This window comes from Sorex araneus, chromosome 1 (genome assembly GCF_027595985.1).
Source record: "Sorex araneus isolate mSorAra2 chromosome 1, mSorAra2.pri, whole genome shotgun sequence".
Taxonomy (NCBI): Eukaryota; Metazoa; Chordata; class Mammalia; order Eulipotyphla; family Soricidae; genus Sorex; species Sorex araneus.
The window spans coordinates 330683358-330707982 of NC_073302.1; the positions used below are offsets into that span (position 1 = coordinate 330683358).

General features: G+C 38.2%; 1 protein-coding gene across 2 annotated transcripts in view; it reads left to right on the forward strand.

The window, feature by feature from the left end:
• TNKS (tankyrase) overlaps positions 1 to 24625 on the forward strand; it is a 220061-nt gene that overhangs the window by 169534 nt on the left and 25902 nt on the right. For both annotated transcript variants that reach the window (XM_055139929.1, XM_004618903.3), the window contains exons 13-20: positions 2074 to 2153; positions 5530 to 5675; positions 7677 to 7842; positions 9935 to 10154; positions 10470 to 10579; positions 14391 to 14579; positions 16923 to 17160; positions 17978 to 18060. In XM_055139929.1, coding sequence (XP_054995904.1) covers positions 2074 to 2153; positions 5530 to 5675; positions 7677 to 7842; positions 9935 to 10154; positions 10470 to 10579; positions 14391 to 14579; positions 16923 to 17160; positions 17978 to 18060 — 1232 coding nt within the window. The remainder of the gene's footprint in view (positions 1 to 2073; positions 2154 to 5529; positions 5676 to 7676; positions 7843 to 9934; positions 10155 to 10469; positions 10580 to 14390; positions 14580 to 16922; positions 17161 to 17977; positions 18061 to 24625) is intronic.

Consider the following 24625-nt stretch of genomic DNA (forward strand, 5'->3'; position numbering starts at 1 on the left):
TTGTTGGTTTTGGGTTTGTTTTTTTTTTTTAATTTTTTGGCTTTTGGGATCAACCTGGCTATCTATGCTCATGGGTTACTCCTAACTGTATTCAGGAATTACTCCTGGTAGTGTTTGGGATACCATGTGGGATGCTGGGGATGGAACCTGGGTCAGCTGCATGCAAGGCAAATGCCCCACCCACTGTACTATCGCTCCCGCCCCTCCTCACCGTTTTTTTTTTTTTTGGTGGAGCTAAATGAGCATCATGAGAAGTGGCAGATCAGCTCAGTATATGTTGCTCAGGAGCTGTTCATGGTGTGTGCACAGGAGTGATCCCTGGAGATGCATGGCGGCCCCCGAATCACACAGGTGGACTGCATGCAAGGCAACCACTTGCCTTCTGCACTATCTGTACAGCCCTGCTATGCTTCAGGCTTACTCCTGACTCAGGTGTTACCCTTGGGTATGTTCAAGAGACTTTATGTGATGCCAGGGACCAAACTGGTGTTGACTGCAAGCCGGTAAGCACCTTAACCCCTGTTCTATTCCTCCAGGCCCTATTGATTTATTTTTATTTGTTTTGAGCTATCCCAGTCAGTTTTCAGGGATTACTCCTGCCTCTACTCGGGGTCACTCTTGGTGGGGTTCGCAGAACCACGTGAGCTGCTGGGGATCGAACCCAGGCTGACCTTGCACAAGGCAATTTCCCCTGCTATCCTCACTGTAGTCCCAACCTGTTGGTCTTTTTAAAATGTCATTACATAAAGCACTCTCTTTTTTCCCTTGTTTTAGCATTTGATTTGCGACATATTTATTATAACCAAATAAATAGTTTATTTTTTATTGACTTCTCCTAATTTATTTTGTAAAAGTTACCTCCTGAACAAAAACACTTTACATTAGAAAAAAGTGAAGTCTTTCTTTTAAACATGTAACATGTGTGTATGTGTTTGAACCACACCCAGCAATACTTATGCCTTACCTGACTCTGAGCTCAGGGATCAATCTTGGAGGGCTTGGAGGATCATACACGGTGCCATGGATCAAACCCTTTGTTGGCCACCTGCAAGGCAATTTCCCTACCCACTGGACTATCACTCCAAACCAGATTAGATTTAGACCAGTCTAAAATCTTGGTCTGCCATTTTGGACAACAGACTCAAAAAGGTGTTTCTGATCATAAGATTTGCAACCTAAATCTAAGCTCTTTCCTACAGGAAACCAGCACTAACTTTGGAGGTACCGAAGTTAAACCATTTATTGATGTATCTAAAATCACAGTTTAAGTAGAGTTCAGTCTAAATATTCACCCATGTATGCATACGTGCATTTTAAAAGCCACACACAATGTCAGTGGACATCCTCAGTGATACATGACAGTTTCCCTAGCAGTGTTTCCTTTCAGCCAAGTGTAATGAATTTTTGACCTTTTAATATTGGACTCATCAGAATACCTTATTTGTTAGTCTCATACTTCTTTGAGCTAACAACGCTATTTGATTACATTCTCTTTAGCATGTGTATCACATCTTCCAATGCTACACATTTTAAATTGCATTTCTCTGAAACTGTTCAATAAAGGAATTAAACTAATTTCTGTAGTTAATAGATTTTTTTGGTGCAGATTAGATTTTGCATGATCACTGATTTTCAAAATAGTACATCTGCATCATGTTAAGGTGCTTAGTCACTCAGCACTGAAAGTTGGATGGTTTTCCTAAGTTCACATAACAAAATTGGCAGAATTTTGCTATACCACTTCGGGAAATCAGTGTATTCCAGAGGTATTCTTGGTCCTGTTTTATCACTTCCCTTTGCCAAATTATGGCCCCAAACTTGGAAGAATAGATTAATAGGTTTGAAAAGAATCCTTTTGTCTTAGACTTATTTAAGTATGACTTAGAATGAAATGGATGTAGGTTGAAATAAGAATCCACTTACTTAATTTATCTGGAAAAGATTGAATAACCAGAATCTGAGAAATTTCTGACTACTCAGTCTCTTTCAGTTTCCTACATAACTTACTTCCCTTTATTACTCTGATTCTACAAAATAAGGGAAAGAAAAAAATTTTTCCTTTCTTTACTGTAGAAAGTACACCTATGCGCACATCAGATGTCGACTATCGACTTTTAGAGGCTTCTAAAGCCGGAGACTTGGAAACTGTGAAGGTAAGTCTGTGCTTTTGAAACTCCATTAGCTAATTCATCTTAAGCATGTAAGTAAAACTACTTAAATCCAAACAGTAAAAGAAATGAGCAGGATTGATTCATGAACAGGAAAGATCTTGCACTATGTATCTTATATCCATGCATTAAATCACTTTGTAATCACTTTTTCCCCTAGGTATATAAAAACTCTTTTCTTTCCACATGTAGTAACTAAAGAGTGATTTGGGGCCACATTCTTAAGCACAGGTAATAGTAAAATAACATTTGAAACAGTCTTAACGGAACTTTGCATTTGCGAAACTAGGATGGTATTTCTATCATCCTACAACCATTGGGGTTAACTTTATGCAGATTTTTATTTCAAATTCTATTCTAATTTAGAGTATGCCTTTAAAAAAACATCTGAAATTATTTCGGAGTAAAGATAACACAAATTATGTTTAATGTTAATGTTAATATAAAAATATGGTTATGAGTTTTGGGTGTGGTTTTTTCGAGGTATAGTTGGTCTTGGGTTTTGCTTTTATTGATTTTTTTTAATAAGGTATAATTACAGATTTGGTTAGTATTGATTGTCATATCCTCTTTTACAAACTAAACTCTTATTTTTAGCACACTGAGTTTAGCACTTTTCAACTACTATTAAAAAGGTTGATAAAAGCCTGTGAACTAAGCTACAGCACCGTGCTGCCACGGGAGGGGAAAGGTTTTTCTCTCTCGGCTTTTTCTTTCCCTGGCAGCGGCATGGCGACCGCCATCTTATAAGGCCCACTAAGCAAAGGTATGAGCTTGCAGCAATGAGATATGAAGGAGATCTCGGGATGGGGGGGAATTACCAGCGCCGCTCTCTGTCCAGATTTGACCCGAGCGGCCGCACACGTGAACGCCTATGATCCCAGAGGCCCACTACTTTCGGCACCAGCAGCTTCTTGCAGACATGCCTCTAGATGTGAACTAAGCTACAGCACCATGCCGCCACGGGAGGGGAAAGGTTTTTCTCTCTTGGCTTTTTCTTACCCTGGCGGCGGCGTGGCGACCGCCAGCTTATAAGGCCCACTAAACAAAGGTACGAGCTTGCAATGATGCAATTTCTGGCAGAGGTTTCTCTGAACTTAGTTACTAAAATACCAGAAATCCAAAACCTCATATGCTCTTCCTTCTCAGCAATGGAAAACAAAATGCAGCCTTTTCAGCAGATTTGATTATTGGGGGGAAATTCCAAATAATAATAGTGAGTTTCCTGTTGAAATATTGAATGTAACCAAAGTAAAGAGAAAGTAAAGCGAAAATCATCAGCCACACTGGGTGAGGGGAGGGGGCAGTGGAATGGGAGGTATACTGGGATTCTTGGTGGTAGAACATGTGCACTGGTAAAAGGGATGGGTGTTCAATCACTGTATGAGACTTAAGCCTGAAAGCTTTATAACTTTTCACATGGTAATTCAATAAAAAAAATTTTACAGAAAAAGGTAGCAGATAAAAAATAAATAAAAAGGTTGATAAAAGCACTAAGTTACTTTGCCTAGAAATTTTGCTTTTGTTTTAATAAGTGACTGACTTCAGTTGTAATAACGACTGGCGAGAAATTGCGTTCTCTTAATTTATGCATTTGTTTTAAAATGTAACTATAATGTAGGGGCTGGAGCAATAGCACAGTGTAGGGCATTTGCCTACCTGGCCTACCCAGGTTTGATTCCCAGCATCCTGTATGGTTCCTCAAGCACGACCAGGAGTAATTCCTGAGTGCATGAGCCAGGAGTAACCCCTGTGCATTGCCGGGTGTGACCCAAAAAGAAAAGAAGAAAAAAAAAAACTATAATTTACTATGTATTTTTATTCAGGAAAAGTTCAAAATAATACAAAAATGGTTAAAACTCCTTTTCTAACTTATGATAAACATTGGGGCTGGAGTGATAGTACAGTGGGTAGGGCATTTGCCTTGCATGCGGCCGACCCAGGTTCAATTCCCAGCATCCCATGTGGTCCCCTGAGCACCGTCAGGGGTGATTCCTGAGTGCAGAGCCAGGAGTAACCCCTGTGCATCACCGGGTATGACCCAAAAAGCAAAAAAAAAAAAAAAAAAAAAAAAAAAAAGAGTTGGACTCTATAACATACCACTTCCCTGTCTTGTCAGATTTTCCAGGAAAATTTTATTACTGTTATTTTTTGGTTTCAGGGTCAACCTGGCGATGCTCAAGGCTTCCTCCTGACTGCGTTCAGGGTGGGGGGTGTTACTCCTGGTGGAGCTCAGGATACCACATGGGGTGGTAGAAATTAAGCCTAGGTGTGCCACATTGAACACAATAATAACCCTAACCACATACTATCACTCCAACCCCTTAAAAAAAATTAAGTTACAAAGTTAGTTTGGAATTTTTAAATAGGTTGTGGCAATGGGAAGACTCCAGTACAAGTATTTAGTACAAGTTCTTCAACCTCTCTCTTTTTTAGTTTAGGTATTTATTCGCTTAAATTTTATGTTTTAAATCTATTATTCACATTAACTTATCCATATACCCTGGTTCTGAAGAAATAAGGTATTTGACCTGACCAGACAATACTTACTTCATAGTAATAATTCTCACTGAAAGGATATGGAATTCCTTATAAATTATTGTTCAGATATTATCATTGTAATTAATCTTTCACCATGGATGACTTATCCTTTAGATCTTTGCTACCTATTTATTTGTTATCAAATAGAACGGAGTTTGTACTAAACTGGTAACATTCAAAGAGTGGAAAGGAGTAAAAGGAGAAATGTAGAAAGGTTGAAACAATGAAAGTAAAGGCCAGAATTAGGAAATGAATGGAATCAGTCAGACTTGAGAGATCCCCTTCCCGGAGAGATCAAGTAAAACATTGATCAAGTAAAACATTGTTGGCTGCATGGCTTCGCTGCACAATTAAAATTTCCAGAGCCTTTTGCTTGCTTAAACCTTGTCAGAAGAGACTAAACTCTAGGTAGTTTTGTAGTCATCCAGATTGGTCTTACATGAGCAAAGAACAGCTAAGTGCATTTAAGCACAGGAGACATGCAATAGCAAGCAGTCTCAAGGGAGAAAACCAAATAAAGAGAAAAAAGAAAAGCATCACAAATTATCATTTGCCTTGGAAGTGCTTTGTATAGGCATTTCTTTTTTATTAGGCTTTTGGCCAGGAAATGTTTAAAAGATAAAATTGCTCTGCAAACAGTTAAGACTATTCATAGATATTGTAAAGCCAAGCAGAATACTGTTTTTTTATATATTGCTTTTACTATTAAATCTTTAGAAATAAAAATTCATTTAAAAATTACAACTTATCCTAGAATGCTTATAGTGCTTTGTAGCAAGATAACTTAGTAAGTATTAATTTTTGTGTGTTTCCGTCAAAGCAACTTTGCAGCCCCCAAAATGTGAATTGCAGAGATTTAGAGGGTCGACACTCGACACCCTTGCACTTTGCAGCAGGCTACAATCGAGTGTCTGTGGTGGAGTACCTCCTGCACCATGGTGCCGATGTCCATGCCAAAGACAAAGGGTAGGTTCACACTCAGCCATGTGGGTTCATGCTTTTCATATTTAAAAATAATATTAAATGTCTTTTATGTGTTTTTTATTAAAAAGTAATGATTTTGTTGGGGGGGGGAGGCAGAGTCAAATCATCAAACATAATTATACAATGTGGAAAGTGAAGTGCCCTGTGATCCCATTTTTCTAGATTGCAGGTACTGAATGTTTGTTGTGATCCTCCAGATTTTCAGTGCATTTACACACTGGCACGTGTGCATGTCGATGCTGATGCTGAGTGGCTGTTAAGGTCGATTTTGAACACAAATGCCATTCTGTTTCTTTGCTGCTTGCCTCCTTCACCCAGCATTATGTAGTTCTAATCTCACTCTGTATCAAGTACTTCTGGGATTAGAAGTTGATAGAGATTTTATCTCATTCTTGTAATGCCTGTATAGAGTAGTAGTTTATTATATGTCATAAAGTTTATATAGTTTGTAACTTATTGGCTATCTCCTTTTTTGCTGTTAAGAATGTATAATCTCTTCCAAAAAGAAGCCATCCATTCCAAAAAGGCATTTGTACTAATGGAAACATAATTTTCATTTTACAAATGCAGATCATCTTTATTTTTATATTAGTTTACTAAATTATTTTCATTTATCTTAACAAGACTTAACATCTCCATGGAACCTATGAGAAGTATAAGAAGGAAATTTTTAACTGAAATGAGCTTCCATATTCATAGTTAGTTTTATGTTATCCCAAAATATAAATGAGCTATTACCTCTGTGTTATTACATGGCTAAGCCACACCACTTAGAGTTGTTTACATTTTTAAAGGACACTTCAGACATGAATGTTAAACAGAATCACTGGCTTTTTCCAAGTATTATATTGCGTTGAAAAGCAGTCAGTAGTTGTTTCAATTGTCTATTTTAGCAGTGAGCATATTTGCTCTCAAAACATTAGAAAAAGACAGATATACCAGTCTCTCTAAGAAAGGCACTTAATCTCTTATTTTGTTATGTCTGAACCTTAAATATCTTTCAGTTGTGTCCTTTTTTATGGGTGCAATTTTTTGGCCTTTTTATCTAGGTACCTTGTTATCAGAACTTAGACTCATCTCAGAATGAAACTGTTTTTCTAAATTAAGATGGTAGGTTTTCTCATCTGACTCTAGAGTTTATGATTAACAAAATTATGAGTTTGAGTTTCTGTTGCTAGACATCTCCACATGTACATATTTGCACAAGTATCACTACCAAATTTGTAGGAATTTAAAAAAATAAGATATGCCTAAGTAAATTAGTAAAATTGCATATATTTCTAAGTATGTATATAATTTTCATTAGAAAAACCCAAACTAAAGAAAATCTTGGAGATGAAAAGCCAGGTTATTGTTTAGTACATCCTTATATTCACTTGTTCACAAAGTATTGGTCTTTGTGTTACCAATAAATCAAGGGTAAATCTTGAAAGTATTATGATGTAGTCTTTTCCTCTTATGTATCTGTAAATATTTAATTAGGAGGAGAGTGAAATTTAAATTTAAATCACCATAAAACTTGGGAACATTTTTTTATATTGTAAAGGATACTTTTGGGCTGGAGCAATAGCACAGCAGGTAGGGCATTTGCCTTGCCCGGGGCCAACCTGGATTCAATTCCTCCATCCCTCTCGGAGAGCCTGGCAGGCTACCGAGATTATCCCGCCCGAATGGCAGAGCCTGGCAAGCTCCCTGTGGTGATATATGCCAAAATATGTTGAAAACAGTAACAAGTCTCACAATGGAGACGTTACTGGTCTCGAGCAAATCAATGAGCAACGGTGTGACAGTGACAAAGGATACTTTTCAGATTGTCCTAACTTGATAAGAAATGTATTGTATCTTTAAGACCAAAGAAAGAATTATATATTTTTTAGGTCAGTGTTCAGTATAGTTGATGCTACAAAGAATTAAATTGCTTTTAAGAATCATCTTAACTCAAGAGTTTGTTATATGCTTTTAAATTAATTTTCCTTTGTTTAGTGGCTTGGTACCCCTTCATAATGCCTGTTCATATGGACACTATGAGGTGGCTGAGCTTTTAGTAAGGCATGGTGCTTCAGTCAATGTGGCCGATCTATGGAAGTTTACCCCTCTGCATGAAGCAGCAGCAAAAGGAAAATATGAAATCTGCAAGCTCCTTTTAAAAGTATGTACTTCTTAAAATTATAAAAGATAATTGCTTATTTGGGGGCTGTAGGGGTTAATAAGTAAAATTGTATCAAAGTGGTCTTTCTTTTTACCCCCAAGCAGTGCTCACCAATCCTTCCCCCACCCCATAATGCTTTACCAACCCGGGCAGATAATTTAGTGCTAAAGCCTGGGGAGACATTGCTGCTCGGCCCCTTGGTGCTGGAGACCAACAGAGTCCCCTGGGAGCACTGGGGGGAGAGGCATGTGACGCTAGTTTTGGGGCCCCTGATCCCTATGTTGTCTCCAGTCCTCTCTCAGCATTGTTACTGCCACATGGCTCAGTGGTTAAGCTCCTGTCTAGCATGAGTGGCACCTGAGTTTGATCTCCAGCATATCTCTAGTTTGAATAGTGCTTGAGGTTCCATCTGAATGATTTATTTAGCTCATCACAGTACATCAGAGTGTACATTTTAGGAAGAGTGAATCTGTTTACATTGCTTCTCTAGCATTAATATCAGAAAATTATTCTACAAACACAAATTTTATAATCCTTTGATTTTCTTGCTGACAATCTGATTAGCTTCATTGTTAAATACTATCTAAGTGTGTATATTCTAAAAACGTTATTCTCGTATTATGAGTATGTTAAATCTTTGAGCTGAGTTATCCATACAGATTTGGGGGATATGCTTTAAATAGTATAAACTAGTAATTTTATGATGCACATAAATTTGTGTTCATATTTGTGTTCTTAGTAAGTTCAAAGGATGTGAAAAATCACCAAACATGTATTTATGGGTTTTTTTAAGTTAAAAGAAAACTTATTCTAGTTAAATATAAACAAAATTCTTCTCTTACTACTTTTGTATTACTATGTTTTTGTTAAAAGTAATATTGTTATATTAAGAACAATGTTTTTTATCCTTGTTTTTAATACCACTGGTTGGGAAGAATACCTTTCAGGTCACTGAACCTGTTTCTACTTTGATTTGTTTCTGATTTTTACAATTTCAGTTGTCCTTTCTGAAGTTAGTTTCTGGCAGGTTTATAACAAAAAAATTTTTTTTTTTTTTTTTTTTTGCTTTTGGGTCACACCCGGCGATGCACAGTGGTTATTCCTGGTTCATGCACTCAGGAATTGCTCCTGGCAGTGCTCGGGGAACCATATGGAATGCTGGGAATCGAACCCGAGTTGGCCAGTTGCAAGGCAAATGCCCTGCCCTCTGTGCTGTCACTCCAGCCCAACAAGAATAATCTTGATTTTTATTTATTTTTAATTAAAGCCAATTAAAAAGTTACCAAGAGTATCCTGCCCGCACGGCAGAGCCTGGCAAGCTACCCGTAACGTATTCGATATGCCAAAAACAGTAACAATAGGTATCATTCCCCTGACATTGTAAGAGCCTCCAATCGTTGGGAAAGAGGCTGCTAAAATCTCAAGGCTAAGTGTATAGAGACGTTACTGGTGCCCGCTCCAGTAAATTGACAAACAGTATGACAGTGATACAGTGATAAAGTCAACTTGTTAGCACATTTAAACCTATTGTATGATTGGTGTTAAGCTTATATTTATGAGACTTCTAACTTTTTCCTTATTGATTCAATTTAGGATTAAGTATTCTCTCGACCTTTGTGTCTTTCTCTGTATTCTTCTTTTTTATGATATCCATTAAATATATTTATGCAACTGGAATCTGATCAAAATTTGCATCTCTGCCATTCCTAAAGAGAAAAGAGATTTTCAAAGACAGCTGGGAGTCTGAAAAAATAAATGTTACAAATGGTCACAAGCACTCAGCACCTCTTACACTTTTCTGTCCCTATTGGTCAGTAGGCTTTGCTGAGTAGAGCTGCTCTACTGTACTGTTAAGTAAGAAATTTGCATTAAAACAGGATTCACCTTACAGTATGATTCAATAAAAAATAAATGTTTAAGCAATAAATAAAACAGGATACACACCTGTTCTTTTAAGTTGCATACAAGAAAGATACCTTCCTTTGAATTGTAAGGGTGAAGTTAATAATGCTGATATAAATTAAGTCACCTTAATGGTACCTGAATGGTACCATAGATGGTATAAACTCATGTTTGATTTTCTTCTCTGCAGCATGGAGCTGATCCAACAAAAAAGAACAGAGATGGAAATACACCACTAGATCTGGTGAAAGAGGGAGACACAGATATTCAGGACTTACTGAGAGGTGATGCTGCTTTGTTGGATGCAGCCAAGAAGGGCTGCCTAGCAAGAGTGCAGAAGCTCTGTACCCCAGAGAACATCAACTGCAGAGACACCCAGGGCAGGAACTCCACCCCTCTGCACCTGGCTGGTAAGGACCACCAGCACTGCCACGTTTCCCGGGCCTTTCTGGGAGATCGAATATACTTTGCTAATGGAAGAAGTTCTGGGCATAAGAACCACTTAATGCTTTTGATTGACCTAATTTTAATTTCTTATCGTTAACACCAATTACGTGGTAACAGTAATAGCTTTTAAATCAAAAAGTATTAAAACCTTAACATTTTCCTCATAATTTACACATATGTCTACACACAAATTATATATCACATATATACACACAAACACATAATTTTTTTTTCTTTCAAACTTTCACATTTGCTCTTTTTTTTCCCTACTCCAATAGCAGGTTATAATAACCTGGAAGTAGCTGAGTATCTTCTTGAGCATGGAGCAGATGTTAATGCCCAAGATAAAGGTGGTTTAATTCCTCTTCATAATGCAGCCTCCTATGGGGTGAGTATGCTAAAGCTGAAGTCCAGAAAACAACACTAACGTTTAGGCACACTTTACCTGGAGTAGAAATGTGAGCAGTAGCCTAAATTAGCACAGTTTTAATCTTTTATCAACACTTCTGGCCCAGTTAAGCATAACCATCTTTCAACCAAAGTTCATCCTTTCTATAGCAAGTTTTTTTTGTCTCTACTCTTCATCTAGTACAAAAATAGATGTTGCTTGAGCCTGCCAGAAGAAGGGCTTTGTGCCACTCTTAAATCTTACAGTTTAGTTAGGAATAGCCTGTATGCCTGACCAGCTCAATATCAATGTGAAATAATTAATAATTGAAATCAGATAATGGCTTATAGCCCAGAGATAGAATAATGTGATATCTATAAAAATTAATTAGTCATACTGTCATTTGGGGGTAAGCATTCTTTGATGCCTATTTTATTTTTCTCTAAAGAGCTCAGCCTGTGTTTTGGGCCTTTTTATATAGGAAGAACTTGCTGTCTCAGTTTTCCCAAATTCAGAAACACATTGTTGAAAAAATTTAGAAGTTAGGTTTGAAGAGATAGAGCAAGAGTTAAGGCATTTGGCCAGCCCAAGTTCAGTCCTTGGCACATGTTTTACCCTGCCAGGAATGATCATTAAACATAGAGCCAAGAGAGGACCCGAAAACAACTTTTTAAGATTGAAGGGTTTTGCATCATTATAGTCATTTTATGCCTTATTCTGTTCAGTGCTTTTGCATATACTCGTTGTTGTTGTTGTTAAACATTTAGCATGTCATTTTATATTGAGTAAATTAATTTGCTGGATTTTTTTCTCTGAACCTTTTCATGTTTCACTGCTTTCTCTTGAAACAAGTGTCTAACATTGGGAGACTTGAGTGGCATCAGTGTGCAGTTCACAGGGTTCCAACTGGAGCCCCAGCATGTTTCCTCCCCTACTTCCCAGGTCTCTAAAATGAAAGTAGTTGTCATTAGCAGCATTTTGTTGTACCAGTTGATTCTGCAACTGTCTTTGATGGACTCCTGTGGAAACATTTCAGTCATCCTTTTTTAGATCTTTCACTTGAATGCTTTGCTTACAGATGCATGCACACACTTTAAAAAAAATCATGTGGGAGATGGGGGCATACCTGGCAATGCTCAGGGTTTACTCCTGACTCTGTACTCAAGAATCATTCCTGACAATACTCGGGACCATATGGAATGCCGGGGATTGAACTCAGGTCAGCCACATGCAAGGCACACATCCTCCCTGCTATACTGTCACTGTGGACCCACGTGTGCTTTTTTTAAAGGCTGAGGAAGATTATTTTCCTCCTTACTTTCATTATTGTAGTTGCATGACCAGGATCACACATGGGCCTGGCTGTGGTACTGACCCATTTAGTTATGGTGCTCTCCAGGGGTTGCTCATCAGGCATTTCTTTTCATACACACGGCCAAGCTATTTGCCTGGACTGCTGACAACAGTTTGTTCTGGTGCTTGTACACGTGTTTCCCTGCTCAAGCTCTCTCCTGGTGCTTGCTTGGTGCTTTGAGGGTCCAGGATGCTTCGGACTCACACAGCCATGGGACTTATATTTCCTATTTCTGGTTGCAAGGGTTGGGGTGCTCATACATACTTGATTACTGGGTGGCTGCAATTTGCTGCTCTGAGAATCCCAGATGGCACAGTTGCCAGGCTGTGCTCTCTGTGGATAGCATGAATAACAGCCGTTAGTCTGTGCTTAGTGCACGGTAGCACCAGGGATCAAACTTGCATCCTTAGAGTCTCAAGGCAGGTGTTTTAAGCCCTGAGTCCTGCCCAGGCCCCATACTCTTACAAATTATATAGGACTGAAATGTAGCCTATTTATTGTCTTTGTTAATCTTCTTTTCCAGGGCTGTTTTTACCCCAGTGGTGTGGATTTGTAAGTGGTAAAATTGTGTCTGTAGTGTGCTTAAGTAGTAGTGGTGCTCCTGCCTGATTTTTGCTCTTTGAGATGTTTTTTAGTACATTTACCTAGCATGGAATTAGTTTCTCCACACAAAACAATACATTCAACATAAAGTTTAATGATTCATAGCATATACACAATTCATCTTATACATTCACATGTAATTTTCCTCGGACTACCTAATTTTGAAAGCTTATTCAGATTAGTCTTTCAAATAATATTCTCTGCCAGTGCATCTGGAAGTAGAATAAATATAATTTTCAGTAATATTTAAATATCCAGTAAGCTTCCTGGAAGTTTGAAATTATTCCACACTTGTGGGCTAACTGATCAAAAATACTATTCAATGATTATCCTTTGATTGAGGAACTAAATTCTGTGTTTTATGTTGTATTGTTGTAGGTGATTTGGTAGCTATATAAATGGTACCCATTTTTATCTTTTTGTCAATTTTATAATGATACTGTAATCATTTATTGAAAAAAGGTGAGCATAAAAATAGCTTCTTTTCAGAAACCCTTGCCTTGTATTGTCAGAATAATTATGTATGCTTCTTTGGAAGTTCAAGTTGCTTTTTAAATAAATTTCTTTTAGTTCTCTGAAATTATTTTTCATAACAATCATTTTTTTGTGTGTATATTTATTTTGGTTTGGGGGTCACTCCCACTAGTGCTCAGGGACCACTCTCTACCCTGGCATGTTCAGGGAACCATATGTGGTGCGGAGAATTTGAACCAGTGTGTGCCGCATGTAAGGCCAGTGGCTTCTCTCCCATACTGTATCTCCAGCCCAGAATTTTAGAATGTTACCCTTGAAATGGATTGCAGGAATCCCTTGTTGCTTCACTACGTTGTTAAAAGTTACATTTGATATTATCAAAAGCTTCAAACTATCTTTGAATATTTTTTTGTCATAAACTTGTTTTATTGTTATTTTTTTGTCACTGTTGTTTGGGTACCACACATGGTGCCAATCTGTGGCCCAGGGCCACCCCCAGTGGAACTTGGGGACCACCAAGGGCTGCACTTGTGTTAGGGGGAGCCATGTGGTACCAGGAATCAGATCTAGGACCTTCCCCATGAAAGGCATGTGCTCTCCCTCTTGAGCCCTAAAACATTTTGTTTTTGAGGTTTTGAAAGACTCTTAGGCTCCTGGCTCAGGAGTGATCCCTGGTGATGCCCGGGAGCCATGCGTGGCACTAAGGATGAGCCAGATTCCTTGGCTTTTGAGGCAGACACCTTTCCCCCCACTGTACTCTGTCCCTGTGCCCCAAATGTGTCTACTGGATTTTTGTGGGGTTTTTTTGTTTTTTGTTTTTGTTTTTTTAAAAAAGACACCGTGATTTACAAAGTTATTTATCATAAAGTTGTTTCTTCTATCCCTAAGCTATACCAGTTTTGGTGAAATGTTTTCCTATAACCATACATTCTGAAAAGCTGAAGAAAGAACATTGAAATTCTAAGAAGAGTAGCTTTGATTAGTAGATCAGATTGAAGATGAGAAGAGAGGAGCGATGGGTGGAGAAGACTCATTTGAAACATTTGCCACTGAGAGTTGACTGTTAGGAGACTTGGAGTTAGATAGTCATTTTATAGGGTTTGTTGTTGTTTTTAGATAGACCTGACAATATTAGAAAGTTTGGTTATTTTAAGTTCCTGTGACTAGTTAGATAGTAAAGGAATAATTATAGGATTCAAATTTTAGAGGAGGCAAATGAAAATGAAATTTGAAAAAGAGGAATGGATTCATACTCTAGAACATCTATTCGTTAAGTGTAATAATACATATAGAAGAGGGATGAAATGTTAAACAAGTGCGCATGGTGAAGCTTTCCAAGATCTCATTTTTGATTCTTCATCTCCATGTGCTTTTGTGCAGCATGTGGACATAGCGGCCTTATTGATAAAATACAATACATGTGTAAATGCAACAGATAAGTGGGCATTTACTCCTCTTCACGAAGCAGCCCAGAAAGGAAGGACACAGTTATGTGCCCTGCTTTTAGCACACGGTGCGGATCCAACTATGAAGAACCAAGAAGGTCAAACACCATTAGACCTGGCAACCGTAAGTCCACATAATAACATACTCATCATGGCTTTAGATGTCGGGGAATCCCAACACATAACACCTTCTCTTTAGTAACGCTCCTTTTATTTCACTAATTTTAAGAACAGACTTCTCTCCTTCCACAGTGGTTTAAGTTTGTATTTTTTGGTGAAATTTTGAATTCTGTTTGAATGCAAACTCAGCAATAAGGTAAACTTTATTCTTTTGGCAGTCTGTGGAGGGCAAATATGAATCTCCGTGAAGGCCATCTGTGATCTAGAGTGCATCATGTGAAGAGTTGTGTGCTTCTTTAAGAATCACATGGAGTAAAGAGTCTGATTCCTCGGCTAGGAGAGCTAATCAGGAGTTTGTATTGAAGTGTTAGTACAGTTCTTCTGAAGATGGTGAAATAAATGTAGATTTTGTAGAGCATTTTAAAAATCATATTTTTGTGGTTAGAGGTGACTCAACTACAAAATAAGACACAGCATCATCTACTCTTACTGTCTGAAGTTCCAAGGGACTGACTGAGGACTCTCATCAGTGATCTAGTTTTTAAAGCCAGAAGTCATTTTCCAAGCCACACTTAATGTCCAATAATGATTGAGTAACAAATGATTTAGAACACTTTTATAGGTGTTTTTTTAATAAATTTTTTTATTTTAATGAATCCCCGTGAGATATTTGACATTTACAGACTTACAAACTTTCATGACTGCATTTCAGTCAAACAGTGTTCAAGTACCGATCCCTCCAGTGCCCATTTCCACCACCAATATTGCCAGTATTCCCCCACACACACACCCACCTCTTCCCACCCCCTGCCTATGTGGCAGGCACATTCCCTCTTACTCTCTCTGTCCTTTTGGGTGTTATGCTTTGCAGTACAGATATCGATTGGCCATCATATTTGATCCATAGTCTACTTTCAGCATGCATCTACTATCTCAAGTGATCCCTCCAACCATCATTTACTTAGTGCTCCCCTCTCCATCCCAGCTAACTTTTCCCCTAGCGCATGAGATCAGCTTCCAAGCTGTGAGACAATCCCCCTGACCCTTATTTCAACTGTCCTTAGGTGTTAGTCTCCGATTATGTTACTTTATATTCCACAAATGAGTGCAGCCCTTCTATGTCTGTCCCTCTCTTTCTGACTCATTTCACTTAGCATGATACTCTCTCCATGTTGATCCACTTATATGCAAATTTCATGATTTCATTTTTCTAACAGCTATATAGTATTCAGTTATTTTTGTAGTTTTTACAAGAATAGAATGGCTTAACATAACAGGTTCTTATTTCTCAGTCTGTTCTGGGAGTTCAGTAGATTACCCATGCTCTCCCTCTCAGTCCTGTACATAGCACTCCACTGTAGCACTATAGCACTGTTGTCCCGATGTTCATCGATTTGCTGGAGCGGGCACCAGTAACATCTCCATTGTGAGACTTGTTGTTACTGTTTGGGGCATATCGAATATGCCATGGGTAGCCTGCCAGGCTCTGCCGTGCAGGTAGCTTGCCAGGCTCTCCGAGAGGGACGGAGGAATCGAACCCGGGTCAGCTGCATACAAGGCAAACACTCTACCCACTGTGCTGTCGCTCCAGTCCACTATCCCAGACTTTTTACAGCACATAGGACACCTCAGCACTCTCTCTCTCTGCCTTCTGCTCACAGACATTCGTCAGGGCTGTGCTATATTCCCAGGGGGAGAAATTCATGGCTGGCAGGCCTCACAGGAGACTGTCTCACTTATACTCATGTCAGCGATTATCCTAATACCTACACTTTACACATTTTATGAAGAATCTAGGCCAGACTCATCTACCTTCCATTGAATACTCCATCCCGATTTTAATTTTACATTCAGTTATTAGGTTTGTACTTAATAACCAAAAAAGAAATGTGTATGAGTACAAGCAGAATACCGTGATGAGAGTTCTGAGAATGAGGACCAGTACTCTGAAATGGGCTTCTGTAAAAGGACCTGGAGCAGTTGGACTCACAGTTCAGATCTTTATTCACATGTACCCATTAAATACCTGTGTTGTCAAATCTTTCTTGTTAATATTTTGTGTTCTTGTGGCAAGAACACTTTGAGGCCTCCCCTCAGCAGATTCTCAGTTATACAGTACAGTCACTGCCAATCATCACTGGGCTATTAGATTTTCAAAAGAAAATAGACCTTAAAGAAACGTACACTGGCTCTTGTTGTTCCTACTGAAATGTCTGGCTCTAGAGGAAGGGGTGATCAGAAACCAAGAGGGGGTGACAAGACATGTATTAAAAACTCACAGAGCATTGGTTCTTAGCGAAAAGCTAAATATTTTAACATCTAACCTGTTTTGCATGATTCTGTTTAGGCTGACGATATCAGGGCATTGCTGATAGACGCCATGCCTCCAGAGGCCTTACCCACCTGCTTCAAACCTCAGGCCACTGTAGTGAGTGCCTCTATGATCTCCCCAGCATCCACCCCCTCTTGCCTGTCTGCCGCTAGCAGCATAGACAACCTCACGGGCCCTTTAGCGGAGTTGGCGGTGGGAGGAGCGTCCAACACGGGGGACGGTGCCGCAGGTACAGAGAGGAAGGAAGGAGAAGGTAAGTACACCTCGAGAATGCTTACTTTATCTGGTTTCCCCATTTCTTAAAAATGAACAGATTTGCTTCATTTGATAATTTTCAATAGGGAAAAGCAAATCTGTTCATCCTGTCCTGTTCATCTGTTCATCTGTTCATAGAAACAAGAGTTTATAATACCTCTACCTTGCTAGAATAAGTTACTTGGCCTTAAATCATTTATACATATATACATATGAATATATATATATATCCCCCATACATTCATTTTCAACATAGTTTATTAAACTATTTAGTACTGAAATTGTGTCAGGGAAAAAAAAGGAATTAGAGAATGGAAACAAAAATGCTAGAAAATTGAATGTTAAAATATGATATTTTACTAAAAGCATTAGATTATACTCTAATTTTAAAATTAATATTAACACTGCTTTTACTTCTTTGCAACATTCAGAGATGACATGAAGTGTCTGAATGAAGTATAAAGTCTGCATTTGGAGGTGGGAGCAGCAAGTGGCATGTTGGCTAGTTTGGGCCACATCCAGCTGTGCTCACAGCTTACTGCAGACTCAGTGCCCATTGATTGCTTCTGACAGGCTCAGAAGAATATGACCAGGGTACAAAAGATGGAACCTAAGTCAGCCACGTGCAAAGCAAAAATGCTCTATGTGCTGTACTGTGTGGCCTACAGTTTGCGTTATTTTATGCCGTGTGGAATCACCTGCACAGCCAAGAGTATCATAGAGATGACTGTATTAATAAAATTCTGATTAAGATTAATTAAGGAACTTCCTTTAGACTTGATAATCCCTTCTGAAAAACTTTGTGTCTCTCTTAGTTGCGGGTCTTGACATGAATATCAGCCAATTCCTAAAAAGCCTTGGACTCGAACACCTTCGGGACATCTTTGAAACAGAACAGGTACTTTCTCTTATTTGGAATCTTTTAAATTAAATAGAATCATTCATTACCATGCATTTTACTTTTGCCTCTCAACTGCTTTTTTTTTAACCTACAGCAAATTTATAAAGAAACCAAAGGACCCAGTTTTTTATACTTCTTTTCCCAAAATGTCTAATTGGTGGTAGAAGTCTTTTTTGTTGATGGTGGTGATTTGGGGGCCATCCCCAGGGCTTATTCCTGACTCTGCTCAAGGATCACTCCTGTCAGTGTTCCTGGGGGGCCGGAAAGGGAATCCAGGTGTGCAGTGCGGCAAGTTCCTTACCCACTGTACTCCTGCTTCAGCCCCATAGCAAATTATTCTTATTTTGTTATGTCCTTTTAGCTTCGAGGTTCCATAAGTTTAATTATGTCAAAAATTATACTATAAAACATGAATATTTTCAACATATTTGATTATTTTGCTTCCAAAACCTGCTGACATTTATTCATCCCTTACTTATCCACTTTAAAGCAAAGGAAAAAATTGTGTGATATTTTGCAAAAATTTTATGAAGCAGTTGTTCATTTAATCAAAAAAATTAATAGAAAAGTGCACCTTTGGAAGGCTGGAGAGATTGTATAACAAAATAGGAGCTTGTCATGAGCACACCTGATACTCCATATGGTCCCCCAAACCCTACTAGGAGTGATCCATGAACCCAGAATCAGGAAAAAACCATTAGCACCGCTGGGTGTGGCAAAAAAATTTAAAAATGACAAAAGTAGATAAATGCATCCTCTTTTAAATCACTGTTATAATTTTCCTGATAAGTAACTGAAGTCCAAAGCAAAGTTGATCCCAGAATTGGCCATACCCTCAAAATAGGCCAATTATATTTTCAGAATGTTAGATGTTAGCATCTAAGGTCTTAGCTGTGAAGTCATCCTAACAGCATTAATGAATTGAGATCTTTATGTTTCGCATTCTGTTCTTATGTTGAATTAGATACTAGATGATTCTAGAAAGTTATTGATATATTTAGAATCTGAGAAAGAGACAGGTCTTTAGAAATTATTGTTGTTCACTCAGATATAGAAATGACATTTTAAGCATCTATGTGGGATGCTGGCTTCCTACAATTTGGGAGGAATAATTGCTTATTTAATGTGTGCCAAGATCTACCCACTGGATCCACTGATCTCAGTCCTGTTTATATTTTCCTATTTTTCATAGAAATCTAGCTTCTAGTCTACAAATATATTACTAGTTTCATAGAACTACTGTAACAAATGATCACAAGCTTACTGACTTAAACAATAAAAATTCAGTTCTTTTCTGAGAAATTTAATTCTCACAGTTCTGGAAGCTGAATGTTCCAAATCCAGTGATAGTCAGGCCAAACTGCAGTTGGAAAGTTGAAGAGGAAATTCACCTCTTGCTCCTGGCCCCCTGGCCCTGTGGCTTGGAGCCATATTTCTCTCCTTTTTCATATTGCCTACTCACTGTCTGTTCTCTCTGCTGTGTGCTCCTCTCAGGTTAAAGCTTAAGACGATCTCTATTCAGGATCCTTAGCATCTGCAGAGGTGTCATTACCTCACAGCCAGTTATTTCACCAGCAAATGGGCTTATTTAGAAACAGGAAGGAAAGCTTTATGGAAAAACACAGGCACACTTTTTCAGAACCTGAGAAGGAGCCTTTTGAGGAGCCTACTTTTGTAGGTGCTTGAGGGGCTGTTGTAGAGGCTGAAGGTGTTCTTTTGTTCCAGTTTTCCTCCATTCCCTCAGTGACTGCCTGTTCCCACCCACCAGGGAGCCTCTCTACACAGGCCTTGTTGCCTGGAAGGCACTGCTTTTCCAGTTGGGAAAAACTTTTCCAGTGTAGCGAATGCTGACCACACATGTGTGAGGACTCTCTTGCGGCCTCCTGACCCTTCTGTATGTTGCTTTTAACAAATGTAAACAAAGGTTGACATTTCCTCCATGGGGCTTGCGGATGAGAACACAATTGACTGGTCAGACTTTCTGAGAGCTAGAGAGCAAGGGGCTGACCCCTGCAGCCACCTACTCCTATAGACTTCCTCTTATTTGGGGACAAATTTGTGACCTTTTTCATTTATTCTCTGTATGAACAGAGTTACCAAATTCCTTACTGGCTGCTGCCTCATTGTGGTTTTTATACTTAAAGTCATCTGACTTAATTTAAAACCTGGATCCTTTTTCTATCATTTAAATGGAATCATTTTTTTAATACCTTTTCTTTTTTCTTAGCTAAATTTCAATTTATTGTTGATTGTTGTTCATCTGTAATGCCCTAATGACCAAAATAATTGAGTAGCAATATCCCTGGGGTAAAAAAAAAGTATATCTTAATTCTGATTATTTTCTCCCCATTACTGGTTATTTAATGTATTTTAAACATGTCACTTTACCTGTAAAATATTCTTTCAAATGTCCACAAAAAGTCAAAATTCCTATCTGACTTCTGTCTCTGTTAGTGAAATATGTGTTAATGAAGCATCAGATGGGTCTTCTGTCTACTGGTAAAAACTTTATACCCGGCTGTAATAATTTCCTTTTCCCTTTAAACTTCACCTTCCATTGTTTCACTGTATTTTGAGATTTCTTATGAGAATATTGTAAATAGAATATTTTTTCCTTTTTTTCTGAAGGTATTGGAGGGATTTTAGAAATTTAATTGCCATAACCCAACTTAATCCCTTCTTTCTAAATTATATCCACACCAATATTTTATACTTCTTGACTTAATGAACTAAGATTATAACTTAGACAAATTACTTAAATTGACTGATGATAGTTTTTCAAAGGAATTGAGTTTCATCTTTTTCAATCAGATTGCATCATACATGTATGCTTTTTGTTCTTACTGTCTCTTCCATTTACTAATCTCCTGTGGCATGACTCTCCCATCTGATTGATTTTAATAGTTTAATAATTTAGTCACAATAAGTTCTCTTGACAGCTTATCCTGGTTGCATGAATTTTTTTTTTATCTTTTTTTCACTACAGCTTTGTTCTGTCTGAGTAAATGGGTTCCTTGATTTCTTTTTTCCCCAAGCCTCTTTTTTTTTTTTAATCAATATGTTGACTATTTTATTTAAAGTATATTACATCACCACTGTCCTTTCTTCCAGGCAAGTGACATTTTTTTTTGGTAATGAACCACATTTGACTGTCCTAGACTAAGTAATAAGCAATCAGATTCATTTTCATTTTGAATTCAAGTGTTCCTTGACCAGTCTTCAGCTATAGAATAATGAAAGCCGTAACACTTTTTAACTTGCCTATTGAACTTTTTCCCATTGGCATTCTGTTATCAAGCCAGTAGTATATGCTAATGATCAGAGTATCTGGGGAGAGATAGTGAATGTACATATATTGTGCCCATTGTTTTTGTGTCTGTGTAGCATGAGCTAGAAAGCCCTTCTGTTACTGCTCTTGGCTCCTTCTCACCAAGTGGATTGGGAAAAGAGATACTTTATTCCTGGTTCCTGGAACATTTCCCTTCTAGCGCCCTAGCCTTATCTCAGCTAAGCCTTCACAGTTACATGCTTAGTAGTTGCTTAACTAACTGGACTTGTTAACATAAATATTTGTCAGGTTTTATTTTAAATAACATATAGCAATCATCTTTGTTATTAAATATAAGTGTTATTTGCACCATTCCTTTATTAAATGCAACTTGATTCACATTGTAACTTCTGGAATGTACATGCAATAGAAATTAGAAGACTCTTTATGGGCCTATTCATGATCAATGTAGGCCTGTTTATGACCCACATGTTTTTGTAAAGTGTGATTTTATATACTTTACAAAATATTTATTTAAAATATTTATTTAAAGATTGGGGTTTTGACAGATTAGCTTCAACATAGGTACACTTTAAGAATACAGCATCATGATTCACTATTTTTATATATTGTGAAATGACCCATAGTACAGCTAGTTAAAAGTCCAACACCCTCAACAAGCCATCAAATGTAGATTAATCTCAGGGCTGAAAACTCTGAGGGCTTTTGGAATGTGGGTGGGCAGATTTCCTTTCCCTTCTGGTTAGCCCCAGCAGCTACCACACCCGAGATTCTCTGTGCATAAACAGGCCCCAGCTGCACAGCTGAATCTCAGCAAGCTGCCAAACCACCAAGTGGTTCCAGGTAGATCAGTCTCCGAGCTGAAAACTCTTGAGTCCTTCTTGCATTGGGGACAGGCAGATTCCCCTCCTTTCCCACCAGGCCCCGTAACCCCCACACCCAACTCCTCTGCCCTATAAATGGGTCCAGCTCCATGATTCCTGAAGCACATGGCCACATATGTGACCACTGGGCACCTCTGAATTTCACGGTATTTACATCCAGCCCAGTAGGAACACAGCAGATTTGACGGAAAACTTGCATAGAATTTCAGTGAGCAAAGACAGTAACAAGATAGAGTCAAATAGCACCAACCAGCTGAGTAAAAATCAGTGACTTTAAGTAACACCATGCGAGATGCAACAGTCATCACAGATTGACTTTTACTGTTCTATCCCCTGATAATTCTATTTGCTTTTTTGTTTCAGAAGCAGTATGAAGTAGATATGTTTTGTACCTGCCAAGGGGGTAGGCTTGAACGGTGGGAGAGAAACAGGGACATTGGTAGAAAGTCACACTGGTGGTGGAATTGGTTTTTGTTGAAACAACTGTATTATGAACAACATTGTAAATCAAATTTACAATAAAAATCCAACACCATGCATACTATAAATACATAAGTTTCTAGTTAAAATTATTTAAAGATAAAAGCATGGATTCAAATAAATATTGTGAATATGAATTTATAGTTAGTTTAATTGTTACTCTAGTCTTCAGTCTTCTAAACCCTAGTAAAAGAATTGTCTTTTTTTTTTTTAATTCTTTCTTTCCCCATTCCTGGAAAATTAACAAATCTTAGGACAAAAAATAGTTCTTGAAGTGGTATTTGCATAATATACAAGATAAATTAGCTGCTGCATGGATTATCTTTCTTTTTTAAATTATAATTTGATTTTAATATGTGCTCAGTATAAAGAAATAACAAACCTATGATTTCCTAGATATAATTCTAAGCACCTAAACTCAAGTTTAGTTATTTTAGCTTTCTGCTTTCTTCTAGTTGTCATCATTATTAAGAAATAGAAGCTGGGGGCCAGAGCAGTAGTATAGCAGGTAGGGTGTTTGCCTTGCACACAGCCGACTGGGTTTGATTCCATGCATCCCGTAAGGTCTCCTGAGCCTGCCAGGAGTGATCCTGCCTGCAGGGCCAAGAATAAGTCCCCGCCCGCCCCACCCCCCTCAAAAGGAGATGGAAGAAGGGAGGCAGGGAAAGTGGGGAAGAGAGGCACTAGGGAAAGACAGCTACTATAATACCTTTCTGTTCTTCTATGAATGGTCTTTCTGACTTGCCTGAGCCTATTTTCTCGGATGGACATTAATGTTACTTACTGGTTTATTGTGAGAATTAAATGAGGTGTTTTTGTTATGAACAGTCATTCTCCATCTCTCCTTGAGAACCTCTAGAGCAGTGGTTTCCACTTCTAGGCCTCTGACGGGGTATGGCCCATGAGTGTAAAAGGTTTGGAACCTAATGGCAGGTAGAGAACACTGTGTTTACTGGCTTGATTTCTGTTACTTCCAGATATGCACCATGTCAATTCAGAAGAGTGTAAGGAACCTTGGGATTGGAACTGCTAATTAGAGATATGAGGCCCTGCTTTTTTTTTAATCAACCTTGTTTGAACTCAGGTTATTTAGGAAGAAAAAAGGGGATATTAATAATGTAGATTGTACATGTTTCCAAATTATAATAAAATTTTATCTAGCTAAAATTATACAGGCATCTATAATTCTTTTTTTTTTTTTTTTTTTGCTTTTTGGGTCACACCCGGCAATGCACAGGGGTTACTCCTGGCTCATGTACTCAGGAATTACTCCTGGCGGTGCTCAGGGGACCTTATGGGATGCTGGGAATCGAACCTGGGTCAGCCGTGTGCAAGGCAAACGCCCTACCTGCTGTGCTATCACCCCAACCCCTATAATTCTTTTTTTATTGAATCATCGTGAGATAGTTACAAAGCTTTCATATTTGAGTTTCAGTCATACAGTGATCGAAGACCAATCCCTCCACGAGTGCACATTGTCCACCACCAATGTCCCCAGTATCTCTTCCCCACTTTTCAACCCTCCCCCAGCCTCTATGGCAGACAATTTCCCCTATACTCTCAACTTTGGGGTTACGGTCTATTCCAGCTGCCTTCTCCCAGCTCATGCAGCAGGCTTCTGCACCTATAATTCTGTGAACTGTTCTATTCATCAAGATGTAAATTTCAAAACTTTTGCTGTTTAAACACTGTTCCCTTTAAATGATCTGAAGTAGATTATTAATTGCTTGTGCAAAGGAGCAATTATTTTTATTAAATGATTTTGAAGAAGTATAGTAAATTATTTCCAAAGGGTGAGTAGATGCCTGCTTGTTGCTCTGAGAAGATTGGACTCCCTTATATATGAGATTTTATTCTGACAATAAAAATCAGTAGTCCCAGACTTCATTTTTATTTTTCAAATATCGTG